This window comes from Sinocyclocheilus grahami, unplaced genomic scaffold (assembly GCF_001515645.1).
Source record: "Sinocyclocheilus grahami isolate Dianchi unplaced genomic scaffold, SAMN03320097.WGS_v1.1 scaffold423.1, whole genome shotgun sequence".
Lineage (NCBI taxonomy): Eukaryota > Metazoa > Chordata > Actinopteri > Cypriniformes > Cyprinidae > Sinocyclocheilus > Sinocyclocheilus grahami.
Window position 1 is genome coordinate 670,208 of NW_015505602.1, and position 27,048 is coordinate 697,255.

Consider the following 27,048-nt stretch of genomic DNA (forward strand, 5'->3'; position numbering starts at 1 on the left):
AGACATGATCAAAATATATAGAAAGCTTTAAAACGAAAATAGACTCCTAATAAAATAAACTCTTTCATTATGTAATCCGTGCATTTCTCTCTAAAGGCACATCCAATTAGGAGATGGCGAGTCATTTTTTTCATCACTATAATTGATGGAAGGCCCGATTATAATTTGCGTTTTATTTTATAATTCCGTAGTTAAAAAATAAAACACTCATTATAATGGCATATATGTAAAACTTGGTCCTATAATTGTATAGCTGCTTTTTCTGATTTTTATGTTGCTCTATTCTGAATAGGCCTACCTTAAAATTTAAAGAATTTGCTGCAAAGCAATTTTGTATGATATGTTAATTATTTATATTTTTTATCCATGCAGCAAATGCTTTAAAAACAGCTTTAAAATTACTCTATTGCATTCCAGACACTTTTAATGTACTTTTCACTATACATTTTACGGGTAGCTTGAATGTAAACATTGTCATGAATTCGTTGTATTCCCATTTGTAAAATAGCCAACAAATTCATTGTTGTAGGCTAACCCGATCTCATGAAAGTGCGTATAGCATGATTTTCTGCTTCTATTTGGCGTAATATTTCTATGCAGAAATTGAGTTTGGCATGCAAAAGACTGATAAATTCATAATTAACGGCATGGGTTCAGTCGAAATGTTTGCGTACTCATGGTACTCGCAGTGCGTACAGCCGTACACCTGCAGGTGCCACAGACTCGGACAGTTGTTGTGGTAATAAACACCGTAAACAGCAACCGTTCGCGTGTCCGCGCTTAGTGCGCATGTCCAATATGAAAAGCATTTTAGGGGGCCCTTGGCTTTTGGGGGCCCAAGGCGGTCGCCTACCTTTGCCTAATGGGTAAGTCCGCCCCTGAGCATACATACATAATTTAGAACTGATCGAGCAATCATATAGTTTGGATCAGCTCTAGTTCAAGCTAGGCCCACTGATTTAACTTCACCAAACATTATTTGTCATGCGACTCTCCCATCCAATATTCACAAAGAGCTCTGTGCTTTGCCATTTCTGATAAGAAACAAAGTCTCAGCTTTCAAAAATGTGACCAATAAATGCTGTTCTGAAGCTCTTTAATGTGCTTCAGTTCAAATGGCAGTGTGGAGCACAAGTCTCGTCCACTTTAATACTAGTTATAGAGTGAAATAAACATGAATGAACATCAGCAGGTGTTGAAAGATACAGTACAACTTATATATATATATATACTTTTTTGTTTTATTAATAGTTTGAATTACTTTTTCATATATATCTTGTATTTTCATTTAAATATTCGCTAAATTGTTAATTTAGCTGTTTTTCTTTTTTTTAAATGTCTATAGTTTTTTTTATTAATATTTATTTCAGTTTTAAACACAATAAAAATGAACATTCTTTCCTTATTAACTTGTTGCAATAAGAAGTAACTTTATTTTGTTTCAGTTGATGCTTATTTTATTTTAAGTAACACGTTTTAATTAACTATAATAACCATGGTTTCAGTAAGATTTTATTTTAAAGCAATTGATACTTTTATTCATCAAGGATGCATTGATTAATTGAAACTGATCAAAAGTGAGAGTAAAGACATTTATAATGTTACAAAATATTTCTATTTCAAATAAACACTGTTCTTTTGAACTTTCTATTCATCAAAGAATCCTGAAAAAAACTAACGTATCACGGTTTCCACACAAATATGAAGCATCACACCTGTTTTCGACATTGATAATTACAATAAATGTTTCTCGAGCTCTAAATCAGCATGGTTTCTAAAGGATCAAGTGACTAGACTGGAGTAATGATGCTGAAATTCATCTTTGAATCACAGGAGTAATTGACATTTTAAAATATACTCACATAGAACACAGTTGTTTCAAATTGTAATAATATTTCACTGTTTTTACTGTATTTTTGACCAAATAAATGCAGCCTTGGTGAACAGAAGAGACTTCTTTCGAAAGCATAAGAAAAAAAATCTTACTGACCCCATTCTTTTGAATGGTATGTATATACTATGATATGCAAATTTCAAAATACATGTCATCATTAGGCAGCATACAGTATATATTTCACAGTATGCAGTACACTAGTATTCCACTGTGAATAGTGTAAATGTCTACAGCGTGTACAGTAGAACAACACACAACGAGTTTCATTCATAGACTCAAACTAACGGAGCCTCCGGCTGGGTTTACAACAGAAAGATCCTCTCTCTGATACCACACAGTCGAGAGTCTCACAGCATTTATACTCTGTGTGTGTGTACTTTTAAATCCATTCAATCGAAATGCCATGATCGCAGTGGGAGCTTCAGCCCCGATCCACAGCAAAGCCTCGCTAGAAAGGTGCCACACGCTTGAATCAACAGCGAAATCAACAGCAGAGAAAAGTCTTTACATGATATGAATCGCTGTCTCATGAGCGAATGACACGAAACCTGTCAGGAACACGTCTGGGTCACACTTCAGCCCACCATCAACTCAACTGAATAAGAAATTATATTGTGCTTGAGGAAAATAAAGTATGTTTTAAGACCATTATTATTGTCTGTATTAAGATATGTTTTTATGATAATTAAGCATGTTTAACTCCATTTCTCAGTAGCACACGGTAATGTGAAAAATAATCACTGCTATATTAAGTAATATTATTTATTTACTGCTATTTGCAAATCTAATGTATTAAAATGGTATTTGTTGTACTGAATTTAATTTAAGTTCATTTAAATTAGCAAATAAAGATAATATGTTGTACTGAATTGAAATTATGGTCATGATGGATGGATAGATGATGGATGGATGGATGGATGGATGGATAGATGGATGATGGATGGATGGATGGATAGCTGATGGATGGATGGATGGATAGATGGATGATGGATGGATGGATGGATAGCTGATGGATGGATGGATGGATAGATGGATGATGGATGGATGGATGGATAGCTGATGGATGGATGGATGGATAGATGGATGATGGATGGATGGATGGATAGCTGATGGATGGATGGATGGATAGATGGATGATGGATGGATGGATGGATAGCTGATGGATGGATGGATGGATAGATGGATGATGGATGGATGGATGGATAGCTGATGGATGGATGGATGGATAGATGGATGATGGATGGATGGATGGATAGCTGATGGATGGATGGATGGATAGATGATGGATGGATGGATAGATAGATAGATAGATGATAGATGGATGGATAGATAGATAGATAGATAGATAAGGGATGGATGGATGGATAGATGATAGATGGATGGATGGATGGATGGATGATAGATAGATAGATAGACAGACAGACAGACAGACAGACAGATAGATAGATAGATAGATAGATAGATAGATAGATAGATAGATAGATAGATAGATAGATAGATAGATAGATAGATAGATAGATAGATAGATAGATAGATAGATAGATAGATAGATAGATAGATAGATAGATAGATAGATAGATAGATAGATAGATAGATAGATAGATAGATAGATAGATAGATAGATAGATAGATAGATAGATAGATAGATAGATAGATAGATAGATAGATAGATAGATAGATAGATAGATAGATAGATAGATAGATAGATAGATAGATAGATAGATAGATGATGGATGGATGGATAGATGATGGATGGATGGATGGATAGATGTTGGATGGATGGATAGATGATAGATGATAGATGATAGATGGATGGATGGATGGATGATAGATAGATAGATAGATAGATAATAAATGGATGGATGGATAGATGATAGATGATAGATGGATGGATGGATGGATGGATGGATGGATGGATGGATGGATGGATGGATGGATGGATGGATGGATGGATGGATGGATGGATGGATGGATGGATGGATGGATGGATGGATGGATGGATGGATGGATGGATGGATGGATGGATGGATGGATGGATGGGCATCAACATCAACCCTTTTTAATTAATTTTTTATCAGAATTTGGAAAAAAAAACAAAAAAAAACAAAATTGAATTAAAAATGAATCTGATTTTAAAAATAACCAATTAGATGTATATTTTATACACATTTATTTGCATATACTTATTTTTTAGATATGAATCAAATATTTAAAATAATACATGTAAATATGGTTATTTTTAAATTAGATTTATTAATTCTTTTTAATCCAACTTTGTGCAAAAAAAAAATGCTTTACATTTTCAAATTCTGATCAAAAATTAATCAAAAAAGAGAATCACGGGTTAATGTCGCTTAAAAATTATTAAATTGACAAATTCAGATTTTTAGCTTATTTTTAATCATAATTTGGGACAAAATATTGAAATTGATACTGAATATTTACATTTACATTTATTTTGCAATATGTTTTTTATTTACGTTATATGTCAACTTTAATAAAAATGTTTTAATATATTAAAATACATATTTATAATATATAAAAAATAAAGATATATAATATAATACATATTTCATATATAAAATATTATTAATTATAATAATTAATTATATTAATGATAACAGAAATAAAGATATAAACAAAAAATTAAATATTTACATATATACTTATTATTATATATTTAAATATGTACTTATACTATATTAAATGTATGTATGTTTAATGTTAATAAATTTAATGTTTGTTAATTTATTCTTATATGTATATTTTTTAATACAATTATAAATATATTATATTTTTATTATAAATATTTATATTTATATTTTGACAACACAGCAATCTATTTGAAATATTTATCGGTTCATAATGCAGACTGTTCAACTTAGGCTGCATACTGCACAGTAATTTCCATTCAGAAACATACATCAGAGTGAGAAAAGTAAAACTAATGAGACACCTATTGAGAGAGCACAAATATACAGCATAAAGCATAAAAAACAAGAGAAAAACAGTGAACTTGGTATACGTGTTTGAGGAGAGCAGAGATAAAAGGATCTGACACTAAAGTCAGAGGATGAAAGAAGAACAAATAGGGATAAAAATGCCAAAACCAGAAATAAACAAGACACGCGCAAGACGTGCAGTCAAGATCACAACAGTTCACATCTCAGTGTGAAGGAAGTCACTGTATCTCACACCTCATTGGCTGAGCTCTGGCCCACACAGCCACCAATGGTGTTCAAACAGCCGTTAGCCTCAGGTGAGGCTCATTAGCATGATTAATGAGCTCAGCACTTATTAGCGACATACAGCCGAGCGTACAGCTTGTTCATTTACTTAGTATCAGCCATTCTGAAGCGCTCTTCCAAAACCTAGCGAGACGTCTACTTGGATAGCATTCATCCGGCGTGTTCCTTGTTCCACAAAGTAGGTGGAAAATAACACAGCTGCAAGAAACCTCGTTTAGACACAAATCTAAGGCAGCATTGCATCCTTCACGAAGAAAACAGTGTGACAAGCACTTAAGTGAATACTTTAAGATGGTGGATGGCAACGATATGTAATTGCGTAATGAAAATATTGAATATAAACAGTAAAAACTATACTAAAGTACACAAAATCAATCTGTACTATGTATCGTTATGCTAATTTGAGTATTATGCCATTAGCATGTTATCATCAAACTTTGTTGTAGTAAATTGAGTGTTTTGCATCAATACTAAAAGTATCTGCGATTTGCTGAAATAAACAGACTATTTTACTCGTTTGTATGTGCAACATATTAAGGCGTATTAAGAGTATTGCAATAAAACATAAAAAAAAAAGTAAAACGATAACAGGCTAACGTCACGCTATAATAAAATCAACTGAACGTGCCGTTTCTCCTGTAGTTCTCCTGCGTATTATTATTTAGTCACATGCTAACATCAAACTATTGGAATATAAATAGTTAAAAATGCGCCATTTTATTCAGAACTTGTCCGTATATGTATTTTTATGTTCATTTGAATATTGAGTTGTTAGCTTAGCAGCATGCTATCATTAACTCTTTTTATTATCATTAATACATTTGAGTATTCTTGTAAACAGAGCTGTTTTTGCGTCAATACTGAAAATAATTGATGAAATAGTCAATCTTTTTAGTTAGATTGAACTATTTCACTCATTTGTATGAGAAACATATTTTAAGGCTTATTAGAGAATAGTAATGTAAACACAACAACATGCTAACGTCATCTTATAATAAAATCAACTGAAAGTGTAATTTCTCCTGTTGATCTCATGAGTATCGCTGTTTAGCAACACTATCAAACTACTGCAATATGTTTAAAATGCACCATTTTATTCAAAACTTAGCTGTACTATGTATTTTTATGCTAATTTGAGTATTGCATTGTTAGCTTAGTAGCATTTTATCATCAAACTCTTACAGAATCAATTTTGGTATTCTTGTAAATAGAGCATCGATACAGGAAATAACTGATACAATAGTTCAATCTAACTGAAAGATTCACTATTTTACTGTTTATTTTTTGTATGTATAACATACGTTTAAGGCTTATTAGAGTAGCACAATGTAAACATGACAACATACTAACCTTGCTATGATAAAATCAATTGAAAGTGCCATTTTTCCTGTAGTTTGCTAATCATTGAAATACAAGTTAAAATGTTTTACTCCAAACGTGTCTGTACTATGTTTTTTATGCTGAGTATTGTGCTGTTAGCTTATAGTAGCATGCTTTCATCAAACAAAAGAATAAACGAATCAATAAAATAGTTCAGTCAAATTAAAAATCGACTTTTACTTGTAATTTGTATTTGCAACATGCTTTTAAGGCTTATTAGAATATGTAAACATGACAACATGCTAATCCTACTATAATAATCAATTAAAAACACTGTCTTGTAATTCTCAATATCGCTATTTAGCAACATGCTAACATCAAACTATTTTTAAACTTAGTGTGCGCCATTTTCTAGCATTATTTTGTATTAATACTTATTAGATCAATACTGAAATCTATTTTACCCAAAACTTGTGCACACTTTGTATCGCCAATGTTTATTAGAGTATCACATCATTAGATTACCAATATGCTAATGTTAAACTTTACCGCAGTCAATTAAGAGTCAGTTCTCATGAGTAGAGCTCTTTTGTGAGGTTCACCTGCAATGCAGAGCTGCTGCCTATGAAGTGCACTACAAATAGCTCACTTATGAGATTTGGCTGCCCATGTTGGCAGTCGATAGCATGATGGCTCACTAGCGTTTTGGAATAGAGCTTGAGAGAAACTACTGGTTCTCATTACGACTTGAAAGAGAGAGCAGGCGAGAATACAACACACCGCTGTGTCTGTAACTGCTACCCGAGCCGGTAGCAAATCCACGCTATGATGGGAATTACCCACAATGCCGTGCTCTCTGGTGGGTGCTCAACCGCTTGCAGTGGGTTGGTCAAACATATAATACACCTCTCAATGCACACACACACATGCACACACTCTGACAGATACCTCTTTTCAGGGGGGGTTTCTTGACTGGGCGGTACTTCCTGTAGGTCTGGCAGATTGGCAAAGTCGTCCTGCTCGGCCAATCCGATCGCGAGAGAGAGAACCACCATTTTTCCTTCCCTTCACCAAGAAAATGACACACAAAGAGAGAGCAGTAAAGTGCACAAAGTAAGAGTTGAGAGCGAGAGGAAACAAGAAGGAGAAACCGTTAGTAGGCAGCAGATATGATTAGTGTTGAGTTTGGGATATCGGCCCCATTCCTCAGACCGCACTGCACACGTTCTGTTTTACAGCAGCTGATTTACAAATATGCCCGCTTTTAATGTTAACGCTCTCTAAAAACCCAAGATCCTCAAGAAATGCCAACGGCTACCGGCAATTATTCAAAATAACATCGTTTGCGCTCAACAGAAGAAAGAATGTCCTACAGGTTTGGAACCATAGATGCCTCAGTTGACCGCTCCAAGCACGTAGTCCACCATCAACGGTCAACTTGACGTCATTCATCATAATCGCCAATGAATATTCGAAGATGCCACAATCCTGCACAGCCGAAGGTTGTAAAAACAGCCAGGATTTAAATGGTGTTTGCAGCGCGTTTCTGTTTTTGCAGCTCGTTTCTGTATTTGGTTATTGCAAGTATTTGTAGCACTGTCAAACTGACGAAGATGTTTTACAAATTTTCTGGTGGTTTTGTCCATTTTCACGTGTTTTCTAAGTTGCAGCGCATTGAGCTCTCTCGGCCATGGTACTCAAGGGTTCGAAGATCATCGGCTGTGCAGGATTGAGGCATCTTTGAATATTCATTGATTATTATGGTGAATGGCACGTTAAGTTGACCCTTCCAATATGGCGGATGGCTTGCGTATAGCGGCCCATAGAAACAGTCGCTAATGAGGCATCTACGTGTACATATCTATGTTTGGAACTTGAGAGTGAGGAAATGACAGAATCAGCATTTTTGGGTGAACTATCCCTTTCTAAGGCCTATTCACACTAAGAATGATACCTATAAGGATACGTACAACGATAAATATAATGGCATCTACACTAATAATGTTCAGTTTATCTTAAGCATGCTGCAGTTTTGTTGTCTGTCGCTATAAATGTTATATCAATTGTTCTTTAATGTCAGGTGGATTCTGACTGGTTGTCAATGTTTTTACCATTCATAAGCTGGAAAAAATCGTTCTGAAACTAATTCCAATTATATCGGCCATCTGTGTTATCTTTATAACTGCGATTTTTAGTATAAAATGTATTGGTAAGCCATGATTTATTAGTGAATATGCAGATTTCGCGCACTATTGTCTGCATATGCACACTTAAGGCCAAAGTATACTTCGGTTTTTATGTGTACACGAGGGTCGGTGTACAGTGAGTGTGACACAAATTTTGTCATCAGAATAGTACGCACGTATTGAACATGCACCATCCAATTTTTGTACTTAGTATGCAGAGGTCGCACATGCAGCGGTCGCACTTTGTACGCAGAGGTCACATTGACTAGTTTCTGCACTAATCAGTTGTTCCACAAGGTGGCAGCACTGGGCCATTGTTTCACAGTAGAAAATGACACTAAAGTAACGTTTTACACTAAGATGATAACAGTATCGTTTTCAAGCCACCAAAATGCCATTGTCGTGTAAATTAATTGCCAAAACGCATAAAGTTTAAAAAATATAGTTGAAAACAGTGTCACGTAAACGCGCCAGCTGATCCGATGAGACCTGTTGATCTCAACAAATAAGACCTGTTAGCACCAGGAACGAACTATAACAGGTCTTTTTTCTTCTTTTATGCTAAAATGTGAGATTGTAAGTTATGTTTTGCGTTGCAAGAGATGTTATTGTCAGACAAATCGAATGTTCTGCTAAAACAAGTAAAATCTTTGTCAGATGGGTTGCATTTTGTGTTAAACCAAGGTCAATTGTATTGCAAGTTTTGTGTTAAAATCATAAAATCAATATTTTATGTCAGATTTGTTTGTATATTTAATCTTAGGTTGTAATTTGTTCAAATCAGACAACATTTTATGTCGCGCTCTGTGTGAATAGTTCTCCAGTCATTCCCGTCACGTTTAGAGCAGCTCTCGGTGTGAACAGGCCTGTAAACACTCAAACTCACATTCTCTGGTACACACACATTGATTTACTGTCCTCTTCACTCAACACATTGTCTGGATCTTCTCTCTGCACCTGTCTCGCTCTCTCCCTCTTTCACTGGTGTTTTCATCCCTCTCTTCAGCCTTAATTGAGGGCCGTTAGAGAGATCTGGACTAATTGTTGTGTGTGAGGTGTCAGCACAGAGCTGCTGCATTCTGGGTCACTGCTCACCCTCTTTCTTCTCTTCCTTACATTCTTCATTTTTCTCTCTCCTTACAAATCCCCCTCATCTCTGAGCCTCAACCTCTCTCTAATATCCTGCTATTAAACTCCTCTTAAACAGCTTTTGAAAGCCGCCATTTGATCTAAAACGAACAGTTTACATTCTTAGGTTTACCAACCGCATATTGCTACAATATTCTATATTCTTCTCTATATTATTTTGTCTTCATTTCTTAAGTTAATTATTAGAATAAAAAAAAAATCTTTAGCAAATGTCAAAATTAATATTAATTTTTTTATGTTATACTACTCTATATTACACTATTTATCATATTATTCATATTATGTTGTTGTGATGCCTAAATTTGTTTATAAAATTTAAAACAACTAATTTTTTTAATCATTTTATTTTTATGAATTAAATCTTTTATTCATGAAAAAATGTTCAGGCAAGATTTTTTACATCCCCATGGTATACATTCTTCAAAATATCTCCCTTTATTTTCCACAAAAAAATTAACAGCGTACGGGTTTGGAACGACGTGAGGGTGAGTGAACAATACCAGTATTTTCATTTTCAGCTGAGCAAGTCCTAACCTTGTCATATGTTATTATGATCTCTTGTTCTTCACATCCTTTCCTTCTCCTCCCATCTAAAGTGGTTTTAATACTCTTCATCCCTCCCCCTCCACTTCCCCATCTTCCATTTTTCTTCTCTCTCCTGCTATAAATCCATCCGTTCCTTCATATTCTCCAGGGCTTCCCTCCATTTTGGCACACTCTGGCTATTTTTACCTTTCTGAATTTAATGGCTGCAAAAAATAGCTCCTGGCTGGTGCGACTACACACTCGCACATGTACGACACACACTCATGCGTGCAACAGGCAGGAATCAATATTGTCAAAGCAATAAAAAGAGGCACTTTTCCGGTGAGAGCTGGATGGGAGTATGTTCGGGGATGTTCACAGGACTGTCGCTGACCACTGATAACACACCCAACAACCCTCAATTACACTCCACCTCCACCTCCCCCTTCCTCTCTTTCTTTCTTCTGCTTTTCTCTGTCTCTATGTCAGACCCAAGGCCATGTATGTGTGTCAATGACATCCCCCTTTAACCAGCGGAGATGAAATATTTAGTCTTCCCAGCATAAGCGGAACAAGGATGTTTTGGGAATGGCATACTTCCATACTATTTTTGCAGTATGCATATTGTTCACAGATTGTGAATTCTCTGTATGCATGAAATGATTTACTGCTTTTGCTAAAATACACAGTATGCAAACCTCAAGGACTACTCTATTCCACAATGCATTTAACTTTTATATTTTGAATCTAAAACAATATCATCGGCTTTTATTTGGTCTCTTTCTCTAGGTCATTATTGTAGGGTTTCTGCAGGTAAAATTTATCAGACCAAGTAAAGAAAATATAAGGAATAAATTGAAGAGGACACAATATAGTCTATAAATAATAAATGTCTATTATCAACTTTGTCTGAAAATACAACATCCAAAAGATCTTCATTACTTTTTCATTTATTCTACCAAAAAAAAAAAAAGCGCATTGCTTAAAATGTTCTTCATTTTGCTTTTTTAAGTCCTGTTTTCCATTAAAAAGGTCTAAAGATTCTTCTCAGGATACATTGACTTTGAGGAGTCTTGTTTTCTGAGAAATTGATCAAAATGAACTGAGTTTATGAATAAAACACAAACAAATTTTTGCCAGTGGACTTAATTCAAAGGGAAAACAAGTTCTCATACCCTATTGACAGATATTAGTTATTGTTTTATGCATAATATTGCTTAATTTTGTTCAAATTATCAGAAAACAAGACTTCAAATCTTAATTTTGCTTTTTAAGTAACTGTATCTTAATTTAAGGATGTTTATATATTCGCACTGGAAAACAAGACATAAATATGAAGATTTCATTTTTAGCAATGCATGCAGCAGTTAATACCATGACTTGGTTGAATTTAAGACTTTGATTTAAGACCTTTCTAAGGCCTTAATTTGTGAAAGGGTGAATTTAGACTTTAAGGGCCTGCAGAAACCCTGTTATTTGATCAAACCAAAATAATCTGGCTAAATTAATCAGATGCTAACTTAAACATGCAACATAGTCATTTCATGTGATGACAGTGTACCTGTAGCATACTACAGTTTGTAACATTTAACAATGCACATACTGCATATAGAAATGTTACAGTTATCCATACCAGAAATGAAAAGACAAATGTTGTAGGTCATCCGACATGAAATGCATACGGAAAATCTCCAGAGCATATACTATTGCAAACTGCAGCAATAGTAATTGTAGTATGGTAGTATGCATTTCTAAACCTTGACTCTGACTCCAATTTCTGATTTCCCCAATTTCTTTCTCTTTTCTTCCTCTGGCTTGGAGTAACAATCCATTTTGAGAGTAATGATTCGGAGGACAGAAAATCAATGATTCAGGGTTAACGTGAATCTGTTGCGAAGACTTTAAGCTCAACACCTACCTTCGTATAAACGCAATCAAACACACATACAACAAACTGTGGAAACAAAAATGTACATCCAAACATACACATTTAATGGAATAGTTCACCAAAAAATATACTCTTTATAATGTCACAAACCCCTAAACGACAGACTTTCTTAACCGAAACGTTACAATTTGATTTGTAAGCAGCTTTTTCCCCAATACGTTATTATATAATTATATAAATTATTGCTTCTCCAAAGGCAAACAAGCTGCAAAAATGCAGAAAAGCACATTTAAAATTGTCCATACAACTTGTGTGCTAAGTCTTCAGAACTTATACGGAGTACTTACTGTTATAGTACTTTTTTGTCCATTTTGTCCAAAGAACAGCATCAATATCATACAGGTTTGGAACAACATGACAGTGAGTAAATGATGACCGTAATTGGATTAAAACTGAAATAAAATAACATAACATATAAATATTAGATGGAAAAACTTCAACCTAAAAGAAAAATAGAAATGTTGTAAATAACGGAAATAAGCTGAAGTACTCAAATTTCTAAAATAAGCTAAATAGAAATACTAAAAAACAAAAACGAAAAAATGACAAAATCACATAAAATTAAATTTAAATTAAAACTAAAATGAAAACTGAAAAAATAAAAGCTAATTAAAACATGAGTAAATACTATGACAACATATACTGTAAATAATACTAAAATAACGTAGTACTACTTCAATCACTGGACAGAACTGGAAAAAACGAGACAATGATAAATAGAAGAATGAAGAATATAAAATATAACTAAAATGAAAACTGAAAAAATAAAAGCTAATTAAAACATGAGTAAATACTATGACAACATATACTGTAAATAATACTAAAATAACACTAAGTACTACTTCAATCACTGGACAGAACTGGAAAAAACGAGACAATGATAAATAGAAGAATGAAGAATACATATCAAGCACAAGAAGTGCATCTGAAAAATTTGTGTAAATATCATGTGGCACAGGTTGAACTGCCATAATAGCATTTGTATAAAATATCCAGCGGCCTTTCACTATAAAGTCTTTTTCAAACCTGTCATAAAAAGATGTTGACCTAGCAGCGCGTGAAGACACCTAGCTATTCTTCACTGAATCGCTGTGTTTAAATGTGAAAATTACAGGCCTTCTCTCACTCCGACCCCATTCAGGAAACATCTATTATAATTCAATTAAATGCATCACAACAGAGACAAATGTCGCATACGCACAACTGAGGCAGGCTTACAAATTCAACCATGTTACATCACTTGAGAACCATGAAATCCATCAATCACGCCGATTTGCTATGTGTTCACGTGTGGATAATCTTGGGAAATTAGATGATGTTCAGTCATGTTAATTGTTTGTCATTTGAGCTGAGACCTGCCCTCCCTTCCTACCCAGGTCACACAGTGGCAGGCGGAGAGATTTACAGACTGCATTAAACGCTGTTATATATACCCAACCAGAGCGTCTATTGAAGACCTGTAGCTTCTGTCAAGCTGTTATGTGCTGCGGTCGGCTGATAGTCTGCAGTCCTGTTCACTCAATAAGTCATGGCTATTTTAGGGCATTATGTTTCAGACTTAGAATAAACGACCCTGTTTGAAAACAAAAGACCGAACATAAGTGTAACAGAGGGATATTAAAAGGATGGCTGACCAAAAAAATGAATATTTTGCCATTTACAGTACTCACTCTCATGCCATTCCAAAACCCATATGACGTTTTTCTTCCATGAAACACAAAATCTGTAAAATATCTTATGTAAAATAAATATAAAAAAATCGAATTTGCATGCGTGCATTTTAAAACTTGTAATGTAATAGTAATTCATGTTTTGCAACCGAAAGTGCAACAGTTTAATTTAATAACGCAACATTTGAGAACTATTGTGTAAATTCAGTAAATATCAGTAAATTGGACTTGCATATAAGTATAAATGTGACTTTAGAAGACTTTGAATATAGTGCACAAGTTGTATGGACTACTTTTATGGTGTTTAGAAAGAATTAAAACATTTTGAAGTGAACTGTCCCTTTAAACACCGTAGAAGCACATTAAACATTCATGAACACACTCATACGCTGGCAAACGCATGCCCAAACACAAACGCATGTGCTGACACACACATAATATTAGTCCCGGTACCATATCTCCAGCGGTCCCCTGAGGTCCTAAAATGACACACATTTAAACCAGCTGAGGCAGGCCGTACACAAGGCAATATTCAGCCATATAAAACAGAACGTCACAAAACAGCACATCAGTGCAGAGCGCTGAGGGACGGGAGTGATATTCTGCTGCGGGGCTGAAATATAGTGTGACCGAATGAACGACTGTCTGACAGAGTCTGGAGACAGACAGGTGTAGAGGAAGAGAGACAAAGGTGCAGGAATAGAGGCGAGGACAAACAAGAAGAGGCACGTAGATCATTTTCAGCTGAACTCTGGGAGATTTACGCTGTTTTAATAACTCTATTATTTCCAGTACTAAAGCAGGGCTAGTATTTATGAAGCATCCCAGAGAAAGGGAACTGGTGCAGTCTGAAATATTTCCCAAATAATGCATGAGCGATAACTGGAACAAAAATGGTACTTTCAGGTTCACCCAAAAATGAATGATTTCTTTTGTGAAATACAAAATAAGATGTTTTGGAGAATGATGATTTACCACTGCTCTTTTCCTTACAATAAAAAATTGAGGACGGACACTATTGACCTTTAAAAAAAGACAAAACGCATCATAAAAGTAGTCCATACGACTTGTACATTATATAGTCACATGATGACTTTGTACAAAGAACAGACTACAATTTAAGTACAATTTCAGACCGAATACAATAGGAAATCTGTGAGACACGTCTTGATATAATGAGGACGGACACTATTGACCTTTAAAAAAAGACAAAACGCATCATAAAAGTAGTCCATACATTATATAGTCACATGATGACTTTGTACAAAGAACAGACTACAATTTAAGTACCATTTCAGACCGAATACAATAGGAAATCTGTGAGACACGTCTTGATATGGTATATTTGAATATACAAGAATGGAAATGAAATTTCAGAGTTGTGGCAAAACTTTGTAACAAATATGACTTATATTTTGGTCTGCTCCAGACACAAAGTCATCATTTCGCTTCAAAAGATTTGGAAAGCAGTGGATCCCTGTTATGTTGCTTCTTTAGTCACTTTTGTAGCTTTACAGGCCCAAGTCACTGTATGTCTTTATTTAATGGAAAAGAGCAGCGTGATCAACTTCTCCTTTTTCTGCTCTACTAAAGAAAGAAAGTTGTATGAGTTTGGAACGACATGAAGATTAGTCAATGTCAGAATTTTCATTTTTGGGTGAAAATGTCCAATTATTCCCATTCCTAAACCAGGAGCTCCCAACCATACCCCCCCCCCCCCACACACACCCAATACTGCATGTTTTCCATGTCTCTTAAATCAAACACACCTGTTTCAGATCATCAGCTTATTAGTAAAGACTGGTTGTGTCAGACAAAGGAGAGATACAAAATGTGCAGTGTTGGGGGGCTCCAGGAACGTGGTTAGGAACCACTCTCCTAAACAACTGGTAAAGTACTTAGATGAGACTAATAATGTTAGGACATGCAAATACAGGACAAAAAGGCATGCACAGGATAGAGCCACACAGGAAGCGACTTACAGGAAAGATTTAACGTCCAGGCCTCGTTTCTTCATCTGACCCATCATGTGATCCACGCTGCCAGGGTTCCCACAAGAGGCCTGTCCCCCGGCACCTCCTGGCCTATAGCGTGAAGCTCCGCCACCTGCCGGGCCGCCCCTAGAGCTCCTTGAGCCGGCCCCGCCCCCTCCCCCTGGCCCCGCGCCTCCGCCCCCTCCGCTACCCGGCTGGGTGTGCAGCTGACCCAGACTCTGGGAGATGGGCGGCCTGCTGGCCAAACTTGGGGCCGGAGCCTGGATCAAGGGTTGCTGGAGGCTCTGCTGACGCAGCAACGTGCGGGGCCGAGGCGTCGCCCCCATCGAAGGGATGTTGTCCAAGGTCTCGACCGAGGAGAGGGCATGGTCGGACAAACTGTGTGGGCAGAGCAGGAGAGAGGGCAAGGAGTGAGACGAAGAAGGGCGGGAGCGACAGAGGGAGGGACGAGGAAGGAGGAGCAGAGAAGGTGGGACAAGAATAAAAGGGCGGGGACGAGGAGAAGGATCCGAGGAGGATTTGGAAGGGGTCGGAGGAGGAGCAGGTGACGCAGATGGGCATGGAGGAAGGGGAGGCGACCGGTTGAAAGGAAAAAGTTCGGAATCCAGGTGAAGGAAAGTCAGGAAGTCAGTTGAAGACAGGAGAGGTGATAACGGAGACATGGAGGAGGATGAGAGGTTCAGGGACGGATGGGGACAGAATGGAACAGCCAGAGAGGAAAAGGACAATGAAAAGACGGTGTCGTCAGAAGGAGAAGGGGGTAGAGGCGCGGAAGAAGGAGGAGGCGGAGTGCGAGGTGTAGGTGGGGAGAGGAGGAGAAGGAGAAAAAAGGAAAGAAGCATCAAACAGAGGCAGTAGCCACCGTAACACAGGTAGCAGAAGAGACCACAGCCGCCCTGGTCTGCGTGAGTCTGCAAGTGTGCGTGTCCGTTCCCGGCCCGAGTGTGACTTCCTTGAGCCGACTGCGAGCGGTGAGCGTGCGCATGTGTCTGGGAGGCGTGTGCAGCCTGCTTGCGGCCCGTTCCCGTGCGTGTCTGACTGGATCTCGGCGTGTGACGCATCTGCCCTAAACGACCGTGCGCATGTGTGTGCCGCGGCGTGTGTGGCGTCAGTCGGCCGCCACTAGTTCTTCCGGGAGACTGTTTTTTGTTCTGTTGAGAGCCTCCCATCTTCACACATCTCTTTCCTCCCTTTCTTCTCTTAACTTTGCACGTCGTTTCTTGCGACACTCGTTTTAAGTAACACCACGGCCCCTTGTGTCCGTTCAGCAGCCAACCAACTACGTTGGCTCATCCGTCATTCTTTTGTCCTCTCCGCCCCTCCCTTCGCAAATTACATCCCTCTGTTTCGCTCATTAGCCCTGTTTCACTCTGATCTCAAAACTGTGTCAAATTCACCTCGGAAACTTCACAGTGAGTTTCACCTGAGCTGAAAACACGATTCCTATAAAGATTCTCTGGCTATTGTATCCCATTTCAGCTTGCCAAATCTCAGCAATCCCACACTCTCAGACAAAATGTGCACAAATTGTACCTTTAGGGTACAACAGCTGGTCACTGGGGCAATATCCTTAAAGGAGGAGTGTCCAATCCTGCTCATGGAAGGACACTGTCCTGCAGAGTTTAGCCCTAACCCCAATTAAACACAGCTGAACCCGCTAATCAAGGTCTTCAGGCTTGAAACTGCCAGGCAGGTGTATTGGGGCAAGTTGGAGCTTAACTATACAGGACGTTGGCCCTCCAGGAGCAGGTTTGGACATCCCTGCCTTAAAGGGACATCTTTGAACCTTATTTATCCCTAAAAGGTTCATACTAGCATCTAAATGGTACATATTACTACTCTAATGTACTAATGTGCACCTTTTAAGAGTAGACAGGTGACACGTGTCAGGCTGATTTACCCCAAAAGATAAATTTTTTGCACATTTTGTTTTGACAGTGCCTGTCAGTGAACATTTGAAAGAATTCATTTAACACATTTCAGAGTGATTTAAAGCTGAATGTAATAAAAAGTTTATGGGACGTAACATAAACTTGCTCCAGTGGAGGAAAACCATCCTGATATTAAACTCAGTATGAAAAGGCATTCACATCCCATTTTACTTCTGTAATGTGACATACTTTTATGTGAAACAAGATATTTAATGAGGAAATGCTGCCTTCAAATACAATGTGACGCACAAGTGATTTTTGGTTGCAAAAACATTCAAGAATTTCTCACTTTTCACTTCACAGGAGATTTTTTTAATGGTTTTGCATCATAATAAAGAGCACATTAGGTGTGTAATTGATGCTTTTTACATGAAATGTAGTTGTCGCATGAACTGGTAGCACTTTATTTTACAGTCCTGTACCATGTGTACGTGCTATGTACTTATAATAGTAGTTACAATAACTGGGTAATAAATAACCTACCCCCTAAACCTTTAAGGTAACCCATGAAGTTACCTTATATTACAGTACACTTAAGTGCAAGTACTGTCAAAATAAAGTGTCCAAGCGTTCATATGGCCCTTCGTCTTGTAAATAAAATCATTCGGACAGGACCTGAAGGCAGCATACTCCAATTTTTCAGTCTTTTTAGACCTGGATATGCAGAGTAAAGGCCAAGTTCACTATCCAGAGCATCCCAATGGTTGCACTTCTTTTTCAAACCGATCCCAATTTGTTATTATTGCTCTATCCTTGACATAAAATGACTGTTGACTTCTGTCAAGACTTTATAAAGGCTGTATTACATGCAACAGTATAGCCTAAAACAATGACTAAATATCTATTTGACTATTAGTTAATATTATCTTCTTCTTCAGTGTCTTATGTTAAAAAAATTTCCTTTCACCTTTCACAGTAGGACCAGGAACATGTATTGATAAAGTAAACAGGGACAAATTTAGTTTCATGTTGACATTAATGAGCTGGCATAGGGCATGACTGGCACCGGCTCAACTGGTTAAGCTGGTAAAGGGCATCAGGGAGTTGTAGGACAAACACCAGGGGGCAAAATAAGCATAGTGGAGAACAAGCTGTAGGCAAGAAAGAGAGACAGAGGAAGAGAGAGACCAGGAAAAGGGGGTGTGAGACACAAACACAAGAGACGGACACGTATAGCTACCTTAAAATAGAATCCAATTACTGATGGGGAAAAACGGAGGGTGTGTTGAGAGAAGAATGAGGACTGGTGGTATGGATGGAGTGTGAGAAGAGAGATGTGAGATGAAGAGAGAATATGTGAGGTGCTGGAGGAGAGGAGGTGATAGTGAAGGGTGTGGAGAAAACTTAAATTGAGCCCCCTGTGTGTATTGTGTGCAACACTTGCTGTGTGAACATCTACACACAAGTGGCACATGCATACAGTAGCGTTGTAGCAGCTCTGGGTTTGTTTTGGTTTGGTGAGGTTGCGTTTTGTGAGGTTTGGTACCTCATTCACATCTCGTCTTGTTCATTCTTTTGTTGTGTCTTAATTAGTCTCAAAATAATCATCATGAAATCAAAACTGTCTCAACTTAGTACATGTTCCTGGCATTTTTTGCACAACTCATCAGTGGTCCGTCTCTAAAATGACACAAATTTGGTTATTTAGTGGCTGCTTTTCGCAATCCCGTTCACAAATCTGATGGATAAAATAACCCATGTGGATAAATCATTAAGTAAATAAATATTGTGAAATATGTTGTAAAGAGCATTGCTTAATGAAAGATGCTTTTCAAATATTATATACAGTGGGTACGGAAAGTATTCAGACCCCCTTAAATTTTTCACAATTCTGTCTCTGAGCTCTTCAGGCAGTTCCTTTGACCTCATGATTCTCATTTGCTCTGACATGCACTGTGAGCTGTGAGGTCTTATATAGACAGGTGTGTGGCTTTGCTAATCAAGTCCAATCAGTATAATCAAACACAGCTGGACTCGAATGAAGGTGTAGAACCATCTCAAGGATGATCAGAAGAAATGGACAGCACCTGCGTTAAATATATGAGTGTCACAGCAAAGGGTCTGAATACTTAGGACCATGTGATATTTCAGTTTTTCTTTTTTAATAAATCTGCAAAAATGTCAACAATTCTGTGTTTTTCTGTCAATATGGAGTGCTGTGTGTACATTAATGAGGAAAAAAATTAACTTAAATGATTTTAGCAAATGGCTGCAATATAACAAAGAGTGAAAAATTTAAGGGGGTCTGAATACTTTCCGTATCCACTGTATATACTGTATATATTTAATTTTTTTTAAACCATTAAAAGCCTAAATATATTACAAAATGTAATTCAAGGGCAAAGAAAATAAATTTTGAATCATAAAATAATTTGTTTTCATAAATGCAAAAAATGGACAATATAAAGGTATTTAGATGCAATATACAAAAATGGGCCAAAATATATGACGAAATATGCTGTATGGCTTGATTAAATATGTTTTTCAAACCTTTGCATGCAAAAATATATTACAAAATATATTTAGTGGGCAGAAAAATATATGTATAAAATATGTTTTTGGAAAATGAAAAAATAGACAATTAAATGTATTCAGATTGACAATATAAAAAAAATGCTGAAATACAAGTAACTAAAACTCACTGAAAATATATTTATGTAAATATGTTGTAAACTATATGTTAGCAATATATTGTTGTATATTTTATTATAATTATTGGCACCCAATTTTATTGAATTTCAGTACTCAATAGGTTTATTTTTAATTCATTTATTTATTGTGGGTTTATTTTATTTATATGCTGTATGGAATGTCTCACCCAACTTTCCCCCCCCCCCCGACTTTCCTCCCTACACCTGATTGCAGAGATTAAATGGGTTGAAAGGGCATTTCACTTTGACTTTAAAGGTATAGTTTTCAGTTACACTGTAAAACGCTCTATTCACGGTTTTCCTTGTTATTTCCTTGAGTCAGTTTGTTTAGTCTTGTTTTTTGGGATCTTATTTATGTAGGCCAATGTCTCAAATGCCAACCTCAGCCTTTGCCGTCCTCACTTAAATGAGAAAATGCCCCATAGGAGGCGCTCATAAAAACCCTCCGGAATCTACCGCTACAAATGGGACACGCTGCCATGGTGTGGACTTCATGGACACATGCAAAAGTCAGCATGAAGTGCATAATTTGGGACAGGGCCACAGCATTGTTTTGTCACATTTTGCTGAAATAAATCTGTCTGGGTTCTCTTAACTTTTTCCTCCACTCCCAGGATTCACTTCACACTGCTGACAGATATAAATGTAGGATTCACTGAAATATTAAGCACATTTAGAGGACGTTTAATGCATTAATATTTCGTGCTACACAGGTTCACTTGTCGGCGATTAAGATGGAAAATCTGTGTTTAACATCCTCCAGCTATCGAAACGGCTTCTATAAAACTTTAACCGTATGTTGACAGCTCTGAAAAATCTGGTGTTCAGAAACTCATCAGACAAATTATGGAAATTTGTCATCGAAACACATCACATTTTCTCATCTAATTGTGATTACAGTTTATTACAGCTCACTGGAATACTTGATTCTGATTAACTCTCGATTCTAGTTAAATGGGACTTTCTGCAGTCAAACATACTGTATTTATAATGGATGTTAACTTAAAGTATCATAATGTACATTCTTTCTTTTCCCAAAATACAACGAAATCAAGATGGAATGCTATGTGCAACTAATTTAGCTTCATCAGGAAGTGACTAGATTGTGAACAGAGCACATACACTTTAATTTGAAAGAATTCTCTTCTGCTCACCAAGGCTGCATTTATTTGTTCAAAAATACAGTAAAAACTGTAATATTGTGAAATATTATTACAATTTAAAAATTGTTTTCTATTTGAATATATTATAAAGTGTAATTTATTTCTATGAATCAAAGCTGAATTTTCAGCATCATTACTCCAGTCTTCAGTGTCACATGATCCTTCAGAAATCATTCTAATTTGCTGCTCAAGAAACATTTCTGATTATTGTTATGTTGAAAACAATTGAGCAGTTTCATATTCTTGTGGAAAATATGAATAAACTTAAAACTCAATAAAATCAATATTCCCTGTCCATTTGTTTGCTGTATAATACTCCAGACTCAGTCAGCCGGTCGTTATCGCAAAATAATCCCCTTCAGGCCGATTCAAGACCCTTTTATCCCTAACATATCGCTTTTGCAGGCTGAATCAGGTGCATGATATCACCAGTTATGCCGTCTTTTGAGTCATTGCTGTGGCTGTTGTGTTTTATAATGGACTGAAATGAACCATCGCCGCTTCTGAGTGTTTCTAAGTGTGTGTGAGTCAGTGGCATGGATCCTGCTATTATTAGACTCCAAGGCGGCCTGAAATCTCAGCAAAGCGCAGACCCACACAAAGGCATTTTTAACTTTCTTAAACATCTCACACACACATACACATCACATCTCTCTTTCTTGTCCCCTGTGGGCTCGACTCACTTGCCGTTCTTGAAGTCTCCCGAATGCAGACGGCTTTGTACCGTCTGCCACCTGCCGGCTTTAATGCCCCCCGTCATCATGCTCCTCAAGCTGTCGCTGCGCAACGACTCCCCTCCGTCCCCCAATCCACCCCCCGCGGCCCCTTTCTGGCCCCCGGGCACCGTCCCACTAAGGGGGCCACCAGAAAGAGAGCCGGGGTGACGGAAGGAACGAGAGAAAAAGGTGGAAAAAGACAAACATCGGGAGAGAAGAAACAGTTACAGGTTTGGATAAATCCCAATCATTTATCCCATGAGAGTGTTGCATGTGTGACATATTACATACACCAAGTGCAGCTCCTCCTCTAGGGGGCATAACAGTTGTAGTTTTACGAGGTAGTGTGAGTGATTTCTCTCAGTTGCTCTTAAAAAATAAAGGTTCTTTACTGGCCTTGATGGTTCCATGAAGAACCTTTAACATCCATGGAAGCTTTATGGTTCTTTATAGTAAAAGACGGTCCTTTAGATGTTTAAAAAGTTCTTCACACTAAGAAAAAAAATGGTTCTTTTAAGAACTGTTCATTGAATGCTTCTATGGGGAACCAAAAACGGTCCTCCTGTGGAAGGAAAAAAAAACACTTTTGGAACCTTTATTTTTAAAAGTGTCGAAGAACCATTTTGGTTCCACAAAGATCCTTTTTTTCCTTAGTGTGAAGAACATTTTAAGCATCTAATGAACGTTTTTCCACTATAAACTCCAAAAAGCTGGTTTGAAGCCATAGAATAAGCATTTCTGGTTCCCCAAAGAACCATTATTTTCTTAGTGTGAAGAACATTTTAAACATCTAAAGAATCTTCCGCCACTATTAAGAACCTTTGTGGAATAGATGTTGAAGGTTCTTCATGGAATCATTGATGCCAATAAGAACCTTTATTTTAGTGTAAATTGGTGTTTTTGTCGTACAAATGGACAAACATGATGCTTCAAATAACCACATTTGTACTCCCGGTGACATGCTTCGCATTAATGACACCCATAAATGTTGCAGACTTCACGCAGACACATAAAATTTGACAAGGGTTACTTTTGTCATCAATATTTATAATCATGGTCACCACTTTGTGGACCTGGTGAAAGTCATCATGCAGTTAAGAGGTTCATGTAACACTGCTGCACCGCTCAAACACAATACAACATCAACACCAACAACGTCAAAAACGACAGGAGAATAGCAAAAAGAGCTTTAAGTGACAAAGCCGGCAGCCGCAGATTGGCACAAAACCAGATGAGGAATATACCACTACTAATAATACTAATATATACAGTATATATATATATATATATATTAGTATGTGTGTGTGTATACTTTATATGTATAATGATATAGAAAGTATAAAAATAGTAATAATTGTTTGATACCAATAAACCAATAATTATTATGGTGTTATGGCAAATAACTAACAAAACTGATGATGATGATGATGATGTTGTTGATGATAATAATAATAGCAATAATTAGAATTTAGATATTTATCAGGATGCACCTTCATTACAATTATGGCAGATAACAATGAAGATATTTATTTTCATGATATGGCCAATAACTGATAAACGGCTGATATTAAAATTCTATACTAAGTTGTCTAAATAAACTAATTAAAATCAATTGTTTTAAATGCTACAAATGAATACAGGCATCGCAACATTATTATGTACACTAAAAAAAAGGGTTATTCATTTTGAGATTTGCTAGGGATCAAATGAGTAATTATTAGTGTAAATGTTAGGTGAAGACAAATGTAAAAAAGGTGAAATGAGTTTGCACAATTAAATATCCAAATAATTAATCCATATAATTACAATTATAAATAAAAAGTGCATTTTGCCATTTTAATATATAATACAAAAATATTTTTTAAAAACACTCTTGTATTAGCCAATGACTAATATATCGTGCATCCCGAAATACAAGCATCTACTATATTGTGACAAAAAGGATCACAATATAATTGATATGTAAACTGATATATTATATTGATATAAAAACTTTATATGATCTGATCGGTTGCGATCACTAAACCAAATGTAAAAGACAACCAGTGGATGTAAAGTCATGCAAAAGAACAATCTCCTTCAAGACATCTATTTCAATTCTATCTTCTATGCTGCAAACTAGAACTACATGTTCGACAAAGCGTCTGTTCCCAGTCGGTTTAGTTTCAATCTGCGGCTTCCGTCTCAAATAGCCGAGCTTCAGTGCAGCGATCTGCAAACACCCCACACCGTTTAATCCAGCAGGTCCTCACCGGTCCAGAGGCAGGAAAATTGAATCACCTGAGCCATCGCGGCTAACATGTTTATTTAATTTGTCATTTTCTACAGCGGCCGCCCCATCTGAACCCCTCCGTGCGTCTGCCGCCGGATTTGATGGACAAGTGTGTTTAAAGCGGTTGGCTCTTTCTGGGAAGCGGCGGGCGAAACCTGTCTGGATTAGTCCGGCGGCAAGGGTTGAGCGCTGGAGGAATCAGGAGTGCTAGAGGGACACATCCAGCCCGAGAAAGAGCACAGAGGCAAAACAACACCACCTCAAAACAAGGTGAAACGGGGGATACCACACCACAATCAGACTGTAACGGTCAACCCTCAACAGGAGCGGGCGGCAGGGAGGGTTACACACTACTGACGCCATTTCTCTATGTTTGTTTACTGTTATTGTTGCTGTTCGCTGGATAGCTGAGACGGGAGGGTTGTCCGTCTCCATGGTAACACCCCATGGGGGGAGGGGGGGAGGAGGGGGTGAAAGGTTAAAGGTCATAAGCTAAGAAGAGACAAGCAGGGCTGTAGGGCGTGAGGGACGTTTAGTGTCCAATTTTGGCCCTTTTGGTAAGAAGAAAATCACGTCTAGTGTGGATTTTGAGGCAATATATTGATCATGCCCCTGCAGTCCTGCAAAGCGTACAGAACATAAATGTGGTGTCAAGAATAAAATCTGCATAATGACTTTCATTCATATTGCAAACTTAAATATGAAGTGTGCAATTTCTGCATCACAAGCGACACCATGAAGAACAGCTGCTCGAATAAACAGATTGTAATTCTGTTTGGTGCCACTAGGGGAGCCGACACTATTAAAACTAAAAATCATTACGTTAACTGATATAAAGCTGGAATAACATACAATATAAATGTGAGATGAAAAAACTAAAATGAGAAATAATGAAAATTAAAATGAAATTTAGCAAATAAATAAAAATATGAATACAAAATGAAGTATGTTAAGTACTAAAATGACTAGCTAAATAGAAATAAAAACTAATAAAATGAAAAAGCACAAACTAAAATTAAAATGAAAACTGAAAATATAAAAATAAAAGCAAAAATTCTAAATTTTACTAAGAAATTTTGAACGATTTCAATAAATCAGTAAATATATGCATTTTATAGCAGATAACCAATAAATTGCCAATATTATAAATAGAATCTATTTTGTTAAAAATAAATTTATTAAACAGCTGCTATGCTACAACATCAAAATATTATAATATACAGTATGAAAAATTATAAATATTCCTTTTGAAATGTGTTACAGAAAAAATAAGAAGCACTCCTTATGAAATAAATGCTTTTAATTAAAAAATTAGGCTGGAAAATATCAGTAAGGGCAGATATTGAAAGTTAAATAATATTATTTATTAATATTATAAAATAATAATTATATATGTATATACACTGAACAAAATTATAAACGCAACACTTTTGTTTTTACCCCCATTTTTCATGAGCTGAACTCAAAGATCTAAGACTTTTTCTATGTACACAAAAGGCCCATTTCTCAAATAATGCGTTCACAAATCTGTCTAAATCTGTGTTAGTGAGCACTTCTCCTTTGCTGAGGTAATCCATCCACCTCACAGGTGTGGCATATCATGATGCTGATTAAACAGCATGATTATTGCACAGGTGTGCCTTAGGCTGGCCACAATTAAAGGCCACTCTAAAATGTGCGGTTTTACTGTATTGGGGGGTCCGGGGGGGGTCCGAAAACCAGTCAGTATCAGGTGGGACCACCATTTGCCTCACGCAGTGCAACACATCTCCTTCGCATAGAGTTGATCAGGTTGTTGATTGTGGTCTGTGGAAAGTTGGTCCACTCCTCTTCAATGGCTGTGCGAAGTTGCTGGATATTGGCAGGAACTGGAACACGCTGTCGTATACGCCGATCCAGAGCATCCCAAACATGCTCAATGGGTTACATGTCCGGTGAGTATGCTGCCCATGCAAGAACTGCAATGGTTTCAGCTTCCAGGAATTGTGTACAGATCCTTGCAACATGGGGCCGTGCATTATCATGCTGCAACATGAGGTGATGGTCATGGATGAATAGCACAACAATGGGCCTCAGGATCTCGTCACGGTATCTCTGTACATTCAAAATGCCATCAATAAAATGCACCTGTGTTCGTTGTCCATAACATATGCCTGCCCATACCATAACCCCACCGCCACCATGGGCCACTCGATCCACAACGTTGACATCAGCAAACCGCTCACCTACACGTCTGCCATCTGCCCTGTACAGTGAAAACCAGGATTAATCCATGAAGAGAACACCTCTCCAAAATGCCAGACGCCATCGAATGTGAGAATTTGCCCACTCAAGTCGGTTACGACGACGAACTGCAGTCACGTCGAGACCCCGATGAGGAC

General features: G+C 37.0%; 1 protein-coding gene across 3 annotated transcripts in view; it reads right to left on the reverse strand.

Moving 5' to 3' along the window:
- The window catches only part of LOC107551433 (synaptotagmin-7-like), a 157,806-nt gene that overhangs the window by 28,522 nt on the left and 102,236 nt on the right, over positions 1 to 27,048 (reverse strand). For 2 of the 3 annotated variants that reach the window (XM_016233034.1, XM_016233033.1), the window contains 3 exons: positions 22,363 to 22,530; positions 15,923 to 16,312; positions 7,411 to 7,527 (listed from right to left, as the gene is read on the reverse strand). In XM_016233034.1, coding sequence (XP_016088520.1) covers positions 7,411 to 7,527; positions 15,923 to 16,312; positions 22,363 to 22,530 — 675 coding nt within the window. The remainder of the gene's footprint in view (positions 1 to 7,410; positions 7,528 to 15,922; positions 16,313 to 22,362; positions 22,531 to 27,048) is intronic. The other variant, XM_016233035.1, reaches the window with a different exon arrangement.